The 12,670-nt window shown below is 43.9% G+C and overlaps 7 protein-coding genes across 7 annotated transcripts; 3 read left to right on the forward strand and 4 right to left on the reverse strand.

Moving 5' to 3' along the window:
* Window positions 1-193: 193 nt before the first annotated feature.
* O0I10_004862 (uncharacterized protein) lies at window positions 194-707 on the forward strand (the record flags this gene model as incomplete). The annotated part of the gene is made up of 3 exons (XM_058484911.1): window positions 194-428; window positions 494-581; window positions 662-707. The coding sequence occupies 3 exons, from the start codon at window positions 194-196 to the stop codon at window positions 705-707; spliced, it is 369 nt and encodes a 122-aa protein (XP_058344410.1).
* A 58-nt stretch (window positions 708-765) lies between these two features.
* On the reverse strand, window positions 766-2,754 carry O0I10_004863 (exodeoxyribonuclease III; the record flags this gene model as incomplete). The annotated part of the gene is made up of 7 exons (XM_058484912.1): window positions 766-880; window positions 956-1,712; window positions 1,777-1,790; window positions 1,850-1,874; window positions 1,936-2,531; window positions 2,581-2,615; window positions 2,674-2,754. The coding sequence occupies 7 exons, from the start codon at window positions 2,752-2,754 to the stop codon at window positions 766-768; spliced, it is 1,623 nt and encodes a 540-aa protein (XP_058344411.1).
* A 746-nt stretch (window positions 2,755-3,500) lies between these two features.
* On the forward strand, window positions 3,501-4,039 carry O0I10_004864 (uncharacterized protein; the record flags this gene model as incomplete). The annotated part of the gene is made up of 2 exons (XM_058484913.1): window positions 3,501-3,557; window positions 3,611-4,039. The coding sequence occupies 2 exons, from the start codon at window positions 3,501-3,503 to the stop codon at window positions 4,037-4,039; spliced, it is 486 nt and encodes a 161-aa protein (XP_058344412.1).
* Window positions 4,040-4,175: 136 nt separating this feature from the next.
* Window positions 4,176-4,768, reverse strand: O0I10_004865 (uncharacterized protein; the record flags this gene model as incomplete). The annotated part of the gene is made up of 3 exons (XM_058484914.1): window positions 4,176-4,328; window positions 4,395-4,519; window positions 4,579-4,768. The coding sequence occupies 3 exons, from the start codon at window positions 4,766-4,768 to the stop codon at window positions 4,176-4,178; spliced, it is 468 nt and encodes a 155-aa protein (XP_058344413.1).
* Window positions 4,769-6,502: 1,734 nt separating this feature from the next.
* O0I10_004866 (uncharacterized protein) lies at window positions 6,503-7,297 on the reverse strand (the record flags this gene model as incomplete). Its single annotated transcript, XM_058484915.1, has 1 exon — window positions 6,503-7,297. The coding sequence occupies one exon, from the start codon at window positions 7,295-7,297 to the stop codon at window positions 6,503-6,505; it is 795 nt and encodes a 264-aa protein (XP_058344414.1).
* Window positions 7,298-7,692: 395 nt separating this feature from the next.
* On the forward strand, window positions 7,693-8,703 carry O0I10_004867 (uncharacterized protein; the record flags this gene model as incomplete). The annotated part of the gene is made up of 4 exons (XM_058484916.1): window positions 7,693-7,936; window positions 8,005-8,110; window positions 8,174-8,316; window positions 8,384-8,703. 4 exons carry the CDS (start codon window positions 7,693-7,695, stop codon window positions 8,701-8,703), a joined length of 813 nt encoding a protein of 270 aa, XP_058344415.1.
* Window positions 8,704-9,407: 704 nt separating this feature from the next.
* O0I10_004868 (uncharacterized protein) lies at window positions 9,408-12,546 on the reverse strand (the record flags this gene model as incomplete). The annotated part of the gene is made up of 7 exons (XM_058484917.1): window positions 9,408-9,578; window positions 9,650-9,868; window positions 9,983-10,474; window positions 10,535-11,723; window positions 11,787-12,226; window positions 12,279-12,476; window positions 12,529-12,546. The coding sequence occupies 7 exons, from the start codon at window positions 12,544-12,546 to the stop codon at window positions 9,408-9,410; spliced, it is 2,727 nt and encodes a 908-aa protein (XP_058344416.1).
* Between the last annotated feature and the right edge of the window lie 124 nt (window positions 12,547-12,670).

Genomic DNA, 12,670 nt, shown 5'->3' on the forward strand with positions numbered 1-12,670 from the left:
GCAATGCAACATTGTTTGGCATGCATAATGAATAAGCTTGAGTCTCTTTTTTTTCGGGGAGGACAAAAAAGTAAGGTTACTGTTGGAGTTTGTTTGTTCATCCCGCCGGCCGAAAGTGGTGGTGCTGCACTTTCTCGGTTTACAAGAAGCAACACAAAAAAAAGGGCGTCGTTTGCTGCTTTGAGTGATAGAGATGGGGTCTGCTGAACATCATAAGCATCGGCCCATCTCAGCTCCAGTCATTCAACCACCTCCTTGCTATACCGACTCGCAATGCGACCTTCAAGCCCACCCCCATGCATCTCCTCCTCCACCAGCTTACCACCAATCCGTGCATCCTTCACCACAAGCATCTCACCATCGACTCCCTGAATACTACTATTCGCCAGCTTCCTCTTCCTATCAACAGCAACCCTTCTCCACAGGAGGCAAGTATTGGTAGTAGTGTATAGGCGGCCTTCTTTTTTATTTCGTTACTAAATGTCAATCATAGTCTACTACTATCAGCCCACCCCGCCACCTCAAACTGTCATTATACAAGAGACACCAAGCCGAACCAATGATGCTTGTTGTTGGGGATGGTAAGAAAGAAAGAGAATATCACATGGCCTCCTTTTTTTAATGACAATGAACTGATTTTTTCTTTGTCCTCTCTCTCTAGCCTGGCTGCATTGTGCCTTTGTTTTGCCATAGAAGAATGTTGCTGACAACAACATGATACCACCACCATGTGTAGATTAATCATACTACTATCACTATTACTTTTTATTTGCCATTGCGATTCGATTTCTCTTGTGATGATGATGATGATGATGCTGTCTTCCATTGAAAGAAATTACATTGATATTCATTACCCGTCGAGCTTTCAGGGCCATGAGGTCTAGAGGAAGAATAGAAAGAGAGAGAGGAAAAAGTCACATGCAAACGAACAAGCAAAAGATCGGTCGAGACTTACCTGGAACACAAATAAAATTGACGGCCCTGATTAGGTCCTTTTTTGTTGACGACCATCAATTTGCAAGGTTCTTGATGTACACGGCATTTGGGGGGTGGTTTGGCAGTAAATAGAGATGACCATGATGCCTTGGTATCTTGTCGTTCTTTGGCTTCAGCCATCAATGCTTCCATATCAATGTCATCGTCGTTGTTGGCCTCTACTACGACATCGTCAATAGCGTCATCCGATGTTGTTGTTGTTGTTGTTGGCGTTGATTGAGAGGATGGATTAGGCGTGGATTCTTTGTCTGAATTGGAGGATGTAAAGTATGATTTGAGCAATTTTTGAGATCCTGATGTTGAGCTCACGCTTGACTTTCGTTTCTTGGGTGACGATGATGATGATGTCGTGGGTTTGCTGCGGATAGTAGTAGGTCGAGTTGTTGTACTTGCTCCAATTGAACTCTTGGTGGGTTGTGATGGTGGTGACGCAAGGATATTGTTAGTGCTGCTGGTATCTGTGGTTGTGGTTGTTGTGGTTGATTTGGCTCCAAAATACATGGATAGCTTCTTTTGTCTATTAGAGAACTCGTCGAAATTGGCAGCAAGAATAGCCGATGGTTCCGAATCTGAGGCGTTTGAGATGACACACGAATCATCCCGTAAATCGGCATAAACAGGACAATGGTCTGAGCCCATTATATCATTCCGGATATCGGCAAAAGTAAACTCTTGTTCCAATCCACAAGATGCAAGCACATAATCAATCCTGACACCTACATAAATATACATCCTTATTAGCATCATGCACAATCCCTCTTTTTTGCCTCTTTTCTTTACCAAAGTTGGCGGGTCTATATAGGATGATAAATCAATAAATGAAAATGACCCCATATTATAGTGGATAGCTTACCTTGAATTGAGTCTTGTGTTCCAACCTTATGAACCTGGGTTATTAATCTTGTATGGTTTCACGTAGACAATGGTGTAACAACTTACAAGTGAACATGCCTTTCCGATCGGGATGGTATTTCCGACAGAGGTCAAGCATAGGTCCTTTGGGTGCAATCAATTGATCAATCCATCCACGAAAGGGCAGGTCGTTGAAATGCTTAAGCTCGCGCTTTTTGATAGCATTGGCAGGATCACAATGGTCGATTTCCTCATGCACGGTGTTGATATCACCGACCAAGACGACGTGTTTGCCTTGTTGTATAAAGTCATCGATCCGCCATCGTACACAGGCATCGTAGTCAGTTTTGAATTGTCCCCGTGATTCGTTCGGAAGATACACATTGATCAATACGAGTTGGCCTAGACACATAATGATGCATCGACCCTCGGCATCCAAATCACGCGCTTCGGTGCTCAGCGTCGAAAGAAAATCATCCATGCTTATGTTGCTATGTATTGTTGTATTCAAGATGCCCGTAATCCCTTCTTCAGTCCAATAAGGTCGCAACGGTTGCTTGACATAGATGGCCACACCAGAGTATCCGAGCTTGATCTTGGAAAACGTAAAGTAGCCATCATAACCTGGTACAAGCGCCATATCGCGTGTCAACTTGTTTCGCTGGCATTTGATCTCTTGCAAGCTTCATGATAGTGAGTGATCCATCCCTGTGCTGTTGTATTACTACTTACCATATGATATCGGCTTCAAGTGCATTCAACATGCTCTACCATGAATAAGTTAGCCATTGCATTGACCATGTTCAGTCCTTTTTCAAAAGCTACCTCGTACGACTTTTTCTCATTCCAAGGGTGGTAATGCAGTACAGTGGCGAGTCCATTGATATTCCATGACAAGATCCTCATGACACGATAAACCAAAATATGGGAAATGCCGTTTGCCGCAGCTTAAACGAGACAGCCGCTTCTACCAATCAAAATCATTGGTGGCCTCTTCAGAGCTGTCAAACATCCAGTACTCCTATACATCACGTGAGACGTAGCTTTTGAGCTTTAGTGGATAGAATAAAAGATGCTTTGGAAAATACATCTCTCGGTACAATACAATGCATTTACTCCTCGTGATCATGCATGTACATCAACGTGTAGTGGAAATAACGTGTTGTTGTTGATGATAATGAAAATGGGGAGCAAATTGGGGAAACAATGAACATGTGAGCTTCTCTTCTTGGCGCGTTTATTTTCACGACGATTTCATTATGTAGCGTTTTCATTGTTGGTTGCTTTTCTTTTTGCAGCTGAGGCTGAAGAATGACCTTTTGATTGTCATGGGTCCTTTGAAGGATCACCATGTGCGTACACGTGATGGCTCAATGACCACAAGGTGATGGTGATGCTGACGCAATAGCCATTATCAACTCATTATATTACGTTCTTTTATGCGCATTACGTGTAATTCGCATTTAGGCAATAACGTATGCTATTGGCTCCTTTTGCTAAAATCCAGCCTTAAACGCATTAATATTTCAATGTTTGTATCGACATCACCCCCCCTTTTTATTGTACATACGGCCCGAGCGTCATCCGCAATTTCTCTTTAAAAGTCGTCGACAGCCTTTTTGAAACATGTTGTTCACCATTTACTACTTTTCATGTCACCCACCTATCCCACTCAACGTAATTGTATGACACACGACGATATACCCACTGTAAGTGTATTCTTTTTCTTTGTTATGGCAAAATCATTCATTCATTTAAAAAGATGCTGCGTCGCCTTCAAGTACGGCTTCGCTTGGCAGAGTTCAAACGAAAGAACGGCTATGAAAAATACGATCTCTACACGTTGGAAAAGAATCTCTTACGAGTGACCAAGTGTTATCGTGCCTTGTTACGACCACCATCACAAGCAACAACAACGAAATCAAAACAGCATCGATACTACCCAACGTTCCCTGTTAGCACAAAATGCAATGATGCGACAACACGATCCATGCTGTTACTAGCCACGCATGTACAGGGACCACTTTCCGCTAAACGAGATACACCACCGCGTAGAATCAAATCCGATATCTCATCATCAAAGTCATCATCCCCTTCTACGAGTTGTAGTAGCTCTGACGAGGAGGATGCTGCAAAGTTACTTGTCATGCTTCACCATCACCACCACAACCACAACACCCTGTCGCATTAAATACCATTCCATATCCATCACTAGAAGTCCATTCATCGATTCATATATATACACATGTTTCATTTTCATATACAATGTTACTACTAATACAAAGTATCCTCCTTTCCTTGCATAATAAACACCACCATCACCATGTTCATCCTAGCTTCATGACCAATTCTTGTACGCGTTTACCAATGATTGAATTGTCGCAAAAGACACTAGTGACAACGTAAGGTGGTTCCACACGTGCACGTCCCAAGACATGAATCACCGGGTCGTTTTCATCTTGCCTAAAAGGGACACGATGCTTTATGCATTTGCAATGGGTTAATGTGGGGATCTACACCATCATCTTCCTTGCTTGACAACCCACCTTTTCCAAATACTTTATCAATGCATCACGACGTGTCTTTAACCAGGCTGGATCATCGCATACAAAGGACGTTCGTTGCAAGATAGCATCCATCGTCTTCACACCAAGGCACCTTTCAGTATCCACTAAGTTGATATCAGCACACACGCTCACACACACACATGTATGTACACGCGTTGCTTACCGTGAACACTCGCAATGGCGTGGTGCATGATGACACGGGCGTTGGGTGGTGTGTTATCGCAATCGAGCAAAACGACGTTTCCTGACATTGGATCCACCGTGTATAGAAACCCACATTGATCTTGACCTTTTCCTTTTAACGTGACTCGTACATGGTATCCTAATCGATTGCTGGCATCGCCTATATCCATAGTCGTCGTCGTTGTTGTCGTCAAGGGGTATCGTGTCCAAGAGACAGAGAGGAGGGAAGGGGCGGAAAAGGAAAATGGATTTTACATGCAGCCAACAACATCCATCATCCTCGTCTTGTTCGTATCCAAGCACACACACAACATAGGTGGGGGTTATTCAAAGTGGTCAGTGAGTTTCATTGGTTGTCCTGATTAGGAGGGAGGAGGGATGAGCGTGCATGGATCATCACACAAATAGCATTGATGCTTACGTGTGTGTATTATACTATTTGGCTTTGTTTGGATTGCATTACTACTATATTTTTGTGCCAAGGAGACACAGCAAGCATTTTGACATTGTATACATTACTTAATGAAGGAGTCTCAAATATACGCATGACATTTGTAAATGAAGAGTACATCTATCTCCCAAGTATCTCAGCCGTACAACCCATGGTGCGTATTTTCCCCACGGTCCATGCTGACAACAAGTCTTTTTTTGTCGTTCCGAACCCTGAGCAATTGTAGCACAAGAGGTGAAAAGACCACATACTCTAATATCTACTACTTTTGAGAATACTTGGTCCCCCTTGTCAAAATGTCATCTGATTTAATATTATAAAAAAATCTCATGTCATATAGTGTGTATATATACAAAATAGAGATGGCTCTTGATTACTGTATTGATAAGCACACTCACCCCCTTCTTATCATGATGATATCTCTTGATAGGAAGATTTTGGGTGTGTGTGGGGGCGGAAAAGGAAATTACAAAGACAACAGCTGCATGTGAGATTGATAGAGCTCAAAGTATTGCCATGACTACAGCAAAATACCTGATGAGTGGTGTATGAATAAAAGAACGTGATCCTATCGTTGGATGATGTGAGGGGAATTGCATGTGTGTAACTCCCCCAAGGCACATGTTTACATGTCAAGAGTGGAGGAGAGGATTATTATTATACTACATGCTTGGGATGGATGGATCATCGATGTGGAATGTTGTTGTAGATTTTGGGTATCTCACATGCTGTACACACACGCGTGAATCTCAAAGGGTCAACATGCATGGTATTATTTTCATCTGCTATTCCCATCCATTCATTCACCCACCCACACCCCCCACATCCCTGATTGGGGTTGGTTGGTTGGTTGGTTGGTGGAGAGGGCGACCTAAGCGTGAGAATGTTTAATACCCCGCACGAGCAATAACAATTTTTTGTATGTATGACACATATCCCGCCTGCTGCCTGCCACCAGCCATGCAATCACATGGGGCCAAGAAAGGGAGCGCTGTTGATCTGTCTTTCCGAAAAAGGTTCTGCAACAACTGATGCTGACGGATAATTATATGCCGTGTCACCAGAAATCAGGAGTCGTCCACCTTTAAAAGTATTCGAAACATCGGGGGGAGAGGACATGTTTACATAATCCCTTTCTGAAATCAAAAGAAAAAAGAGAAACAAAACGTTTTAGAGAGAGAGCCATGTGCATATATGTAATGTATATTTTCACTTGAAAGTATTTACAGCAAGCAATCGAGAGAAGGGTTTTGATGATGATGATGATGAGGGGGGAATGATACAAAGATAACAATGAATGTGTGCGAGAGAGAGAGAAAGAGAGAAAGAAAGAGATAGCAGTGGAATGAATAAGGTCTAGCTAGCTAATGGCATGATGCAAAATGATGAGGGGGGGATAGAGTAAAAGTAATGAGAGGAAGAAAAAACAAAGAAGTATACATGTAAAAATGATTTAGAGAGAAGGAAAGACGGAATGGATCGAGGGTAAAGCCTTATCAGAAGCCACAGCAATAGGAGGAAGCACTCGAGCTTGAGGAGGACGATCCATTAGATCAAGCAAACTTGAGTTGGTTGTAGTAGTAGTAGGTACGACATGTTGTTGTTGAGGACGAGCAAACACAGGGCACCAATTTGCACATTCAAGAGGTGCCAATTTTGGAGAAGTAGAGTGGACGGCCTTGGGTGATCCCATGGGTGACAATACACGAGGTGAAAGGGTTGGCGAGTTACCAGGTGTGAAGAGGAACTCTGCATCCGAATCAGAGTGTAAATGTTCACTAGCTGAAAGAGCAGGTGATGTAGGTGCCGATGGGGGTGGTGTGATGATCACAGACTGTTGTTGTTGATCGAGCGATTGGGTAGCAGGAGAAGTTTTAGCTCTCTTGTTGGAAGAGGATGTCTTTTGTTGACGACGTTCACGACGCTTGTTGGGAGAAGTGTGGATACGAACATGACGAGTAAGCTCATCTGATCGTGAAAAACGTTTTTCACATCCAGGAAAAGTGCATTGGTGTGGCTTCTCACCCGTGTGAGTGCGAATGTGACGAGTTTGATGTTCAAGACGATAAAACGACTTGGGGCACATGGGACATTTGTAGGGACGTGGAACGTTAGCCTTATCAACCGCAGCAATAGGGCGCTTGGCTGCTGGTGTAGTAGTATTGGTGTTGACGTTGTTGACGGCGGTGGTGGTGGAAGGTGGTGCCATGGAAAGGCTCAAAAGACTGGAAGCTGCTTGCAGCGACATTGGGGATAAAATGGGTGGATTTGATAAAAGAGTAAGTTTGAAAAAAAGAAATGTGGAGTGAACTTTGAATTGCTCACGGGTCCTTTTTATACAGGTGTCGGATTGCGATGTGTAGCGATAGGAAAAAGGGCCACCGGAGTGTCAATGCGTTGTTATTTGGGGGGTTCATGGGTGGGGTCGTATCGGGTGAAGACCGGAACATGAGTGGAACAGGCGACTTTTATGATCACGCAATCCAAAATCATCCGTTCCCCGACAACGAACATTTGGTGGCTTATCAATTTTACCATTCACTCAGTCCCACACTCCACAAACCAACCAAATCACTCCAACTGAGAGAATGCCTCAATATCACCTTTATACTCGTTGTCACGGCTGCTCCTCTTTATTCAACTATGGCCAGCTACGAAGTCTTTAGTCGTATACAACCACACGAATATCTACGTCGTTTCCTTGACCAGTCCATTCGTCCCGATGGTCGCCCTCTTGATCGCTTTCGAAAAACTCTTATTACAACCGATTCTATTGCAGCTGCCGATGCCAGCGCCATGGTCCGCTTAGGTGGCACCGCGATCGTGTGTGGTATCAAGGCTGAAGTATGCGAACCCCATGTAGAACGACCTGATCAAGGCTATTTGGGTGTGTATGCATAAAAGCAAACGCGATGGACACACGCCATGACTCACGCATTCCTTTGCCTTGCATAGTTCCTAACATCGAGTTATCACCCATGTGCTCATCAAAGTTCCGCCCTGGTCCACCTCCTGAAAGTGCTCAAGCCATATCACAATTAATCCATGAGTTGTTTTCAAGGTATTTTGATGGGGGGGATCATAGGTACATTCATGCAATGCTAATATCGTGTCTCTCTACTAGTTGCAATATCCTTCCACTTGAATCGCTTTGTATCGAATCCGGCAAAGCTGTATGGGTGCTTTATGCAGACATTGTGTGTCTCAATTACGATGGCAATATCACGGATGCAAGTTTACTGGCTTTGACAGCAGCCCTGAACAAATGTAATTCTATTTGGGATGCAACATTACCTTTCGTGATCCGCTGACATGTGCTTTTGCATTTCCATAGTAACATTACCAAAAGCATCTGTATCCGAATCCATGGTGGTTGAAGCAGATGCATCTGATCGAGTGCCTATAAAGTTAGCACGAGTACCAGTGGCATCCACATTTTGTGTCTTTCAACAACCCCATGCTGTCCTCTCCGACCCGAATGAAGCCGAAGAGTCACTTTCACGCGAAACAGTGACAGTCGTATTGGATACAACAGGTCAACTTTGTATGGTTCATAAAAATGGTGGCAACAGCGTAGCCATGGATACCTTCAAGGCATGCTTTGATCGCGCTAGTGAGCGGACAAGTCAAATTGCGGTTCTCTTACTCGAATAAAGTTGGCTGTGTGTACACCGTATGATGATTTTTTGGCATTGTTTGTTGTTTATTTTCTCCGTATGTATAGGTTGGGTGATAAGGGGGAGGGAGCGACGAGGATCAGATCATGTTGTTATAAAATCCGATATGTGCAACTTGGGGGAGGGGGAGAAAAAAGGACATTACAAAATTGGTGCATAAACTGTGGGGGGAAAAAAAGCGTATAACGGTTTTTTCCTAAGGAATCTTACTAAAGGTTATCCCGAGTAGCAGCATGTGCTTTAAAATGAAGCATGTGCGCTGCGCTGAGTTGCACATGTGTGTGGTGCATTGAATGGGGGAGACACAGAAAACATGGACCCCCCAACGTGGAGAGAAAAAGAGATTCAAATGATTGATAAGGCTCGATACGCGGGGCAATCGGGGAAAGTGGAGAATGTAATTGCCATAAACTGGAAACAAAAATCAACATGTAAAACTGCTTACAATAGCACACGACCGGGGGTTAGTGCCGTATTCCAGGGTCTCCAGCCGTTTTCACCCCGCACTCTGAGTGGAAAAATTTATCTTTGCGCTTGCTTTCTGAATCTACCCAAGATCTCCCGCGCATTCTTGGCCTGTCGAACCCTTAATTCGGATGCTGCCGAAACAGTCTTTCTCTAAAACCACTCCACTCACATCTAACACTGATATGATACCAAGATTATGTTATCCTCCACATTTTATTCGGAGACCACGTTTTGGCTAATGTAATGTTTGACCAGACCAAGTTGATCGACCCTGAGCAAAGGTGTAAGATAGCCCACAAAGAATTCATCTCCAAGTGTCTTGTGAATACCAACAATGGCTTGCATCCATGCCACTCGTACACTGGTCTCTGAATGATAACCACTCTATAATATAAAAAACATCCCATCAATCAATCATCATCTTTGATCCACGCTTCTTAATCCCCCCAACTTACCTTTATCAAAATAGCAGTAGTGACAGCTTGTTTATCCAGCAATTCTTTCAGTGCATGTTTCGGGATGTTGGGTGCTAGCTGACCAATCCTGATAAGCAATACGGCCAAGGCCTTGTTGTCTTGTTCTCGCTCGTTCAAAAGGGACCATAGTAATCGAATTCGTTCATTCTCCTCTGGGATCTTGATTAATAATGAATCGAGAACTTCTTCACAAGCCATCTATAAATTTCTTTTACAAATCAACCCATTGTCTACTACTACTACTGCTACTACTACTCAGCAGCAGCCACGTTTTCCCTTCCGCCATTTTGACTCGCCTTCTTTTCCGCCTACCTCTTGATTCCGATCATTTTCTATCCCGGTCAATAGCGCCTTTGCCAATGGATAAGCTATACACGCCGTTGGATCACCATGTTTTTTCCCATTCTCTTGATAATAGCTGAACACGGCCGATTGGTTGTTCAATAGCCGTTTGACAAGCCCGATTGCTTGAATCTTGATTTGGACATTGTGCGACGTGGATTGCAAAAGCGTGATGATACATTCCATAAGCGAAAGGTACATTTTCCCGGTATCGTTCCTTGGTTCGATCGGACCAATCCATAAATCACCTTCACCCGAATAAATATGATGACGTTGGATAACAGGTGTAGCATCTGATAAAGCCTCCAGTTGTCGAAAGATAGCTTCGGAAGGTTCTTCTTCTTTTTGCTGTAAATGACGAATACATTCGGCTAGCTTTTGCATTCGTATTTGGATCAACCCCGCAGTTGGCTTTTCTTCATCGGCAGATAAAGTATCCGCTAGGGTATTATCCTTTTCAGGCTAAATCGCATGCTCCCCATTAGAAAAAATATGTCATCCTCCCCATGCAAGTTAAATTACCTGCCGCTGCTGTTGTTGCTCCTCCTCTAATGCTGTGATACCCACCGAGCTGCTGGTGTTGTTGTTGTTGTCATGTTGACCTTGCCTTATACTCATTTTCTCCACTGCTTTTTCAAAGTCCCCAGACACCAAATCGAAGACATGTTCATTACTCAATTTCAATCGACCTGCGAGCAAAACGAGACGTGTGTAATAGTCGGATGAAGGATCTTGTGTGGCATCTTGCAGCATCGAAAGAATCAATACAAGGCATTGACGAATATTGCTCCCCTCCTCCAACCATGGTTGCTGTTGGTCGCTCATGCCAGATAGCCATGATTTCCCTTCTTGGCAAATCGCCGTATCTTGGTCAATCTCCAATCCGACAAAGGTGCATACAAGCTCATCAAGCCATTCCAAAAAGTACTGCCTGCAAGGTGATGGATCATGTCGTAGAGAGGATAAAAGATGAACGAGTCGTCCTGGTATCTGTGGATCTTGATGGTTGAGAAAGAATTTGAGACGTGCGAGACCTTTGGTGTAAAGAGACCTTGTAGCGCTCGGTACAAGCTCGTCATTTTGACTTGCTGAAATCATGATAGGAAGATACTGCTCCAAGGAAAGCACACGTGTAAAAATTCCAGCAAGGCAATCCCAAGATGTGAGTGTCTCATGAAGAATGAGGTCGTCGTAACGTGTAGTGAGATAGTTGAGGAGAATAGGGACAAGCGTACCGATATCAGGAATGTCACGTGGTAAAGGCGAGGATGGATAATGTTTCAATTTCCCTGCAAGCATTCGAATCGCACGGCAATTGCTTGTAGCATCGTTGCTATTCAACATTCCCAGTAATGCTGCTGAACTGAGTGATGCGAGTGACATCCTCCTATCCACTTCATCATTCGGTGTCTCTATTGCTGCTGCTGCTGCATCCTTATCCTTCTTCTCTTCCTCTTCCTCTTCCTCCTCTTCCTTTTCCAATGATCGTTTGCGAGGAATTGTTGATGTCGATCGAGTAAGTCTACGTCGTCGTGGTATTGTTGATTGAGAAGAATGTGTTGGTTGTGGTGATGGCGGTGGATGACTGATGCTGCGTATTCTCGATTTTGATGAAAGAGCCGTAGCAGGTTGTTGTTGTGATGATGGTGTCCTTTTGGGCTCCAATTTTGAAAGCTGCTTCTGTGTAACAGGATCAAATCCTTGGATCAATCTAGAAACTCATACATGTAAGAAATGTGTTATAAAGTTGGGGCCTCCCATTAAAGTTGTGTACCTTGATGCACGTTCAGGCCAATGGGTTTGAAATAGGGAATAAAGACTTCGACTTGCTTCTCGTACTGAAGGTGCAGCATCCACCAATCCTTTTGTCAGGCACGTTTCAATGTTGTCAATGTTGTCAATATGGGATGCATGGGTCTCCAAGATCGTTTGTAAATGCAACATGGCGTGGTGACGTGCCTGTACGTTTTTATCGTTCATCAGGGCGCTGACATGTTGAAGTGTTCGATGTCGATAAGGCGTATTCGATAAAAAGGATCGAGTCGCTTCCATGGCATTCGTTGCAATCATTCGTTTCGTGGAGGAGGCGCATCGCAACAAGCACAACAACAACGTATCATGCGTATAAATATCAATGTCGTATCCAAGATGCTTCCCAAGGTCGGCGATCACGTTGATGCCTGCAAGAGATAGCGACGTTCGTAGACTACCCACCTTTACAGCATGTTAATAGACCATCCATCATATAAAAAGATACGCTACTCACACATTGTACTACGCCACTGGATAGCGCGCGCATCTCGCGTACGATCGAGTCTTTCCATGCCTTGTCTCCATTCAACATGCTGTGTAAAGTCTGCAATGCCTTTTCTTGATCTTGCCAGTTGTCGTCGGCATTGTTGCTATGCCCAAGGGCAGTTGTAATGGCGGACAGTTGACGTTCAAGCTCCCTTGTGTTTGTAATCTTGACGAGACAATGAGTACGATTCCATTGGGTGCATGTGCAGTAGACCTACGTTGCTCAAAGCGGCCATGCATAGAAACGGTGGTAGTGGGAAAAGGAACAACCCAACTCCGTCAGCTGCAACAAGAGACTATGTGGTAGACATGGCGCCTACAAAAAGTCATTGGTGTCCTGTCACATAGGAAACCCTCTGC

This window comes from Lichtheimia ornata, assembly GCF_029851405.1.
Source record: "Lichtheimia ornata isolate CBS 291.66 chromosome Unknown scaffold00018, whole genome shotgun sequence".
Classification (NCBI taxonomy): domain Eukaryota; kingdom Fungi; phylum Mucoromycota; class Mucoromycetes; order Mucorales; family Lichtheimiaceae; genus Lichtheimia; species Lichtheimia ornata.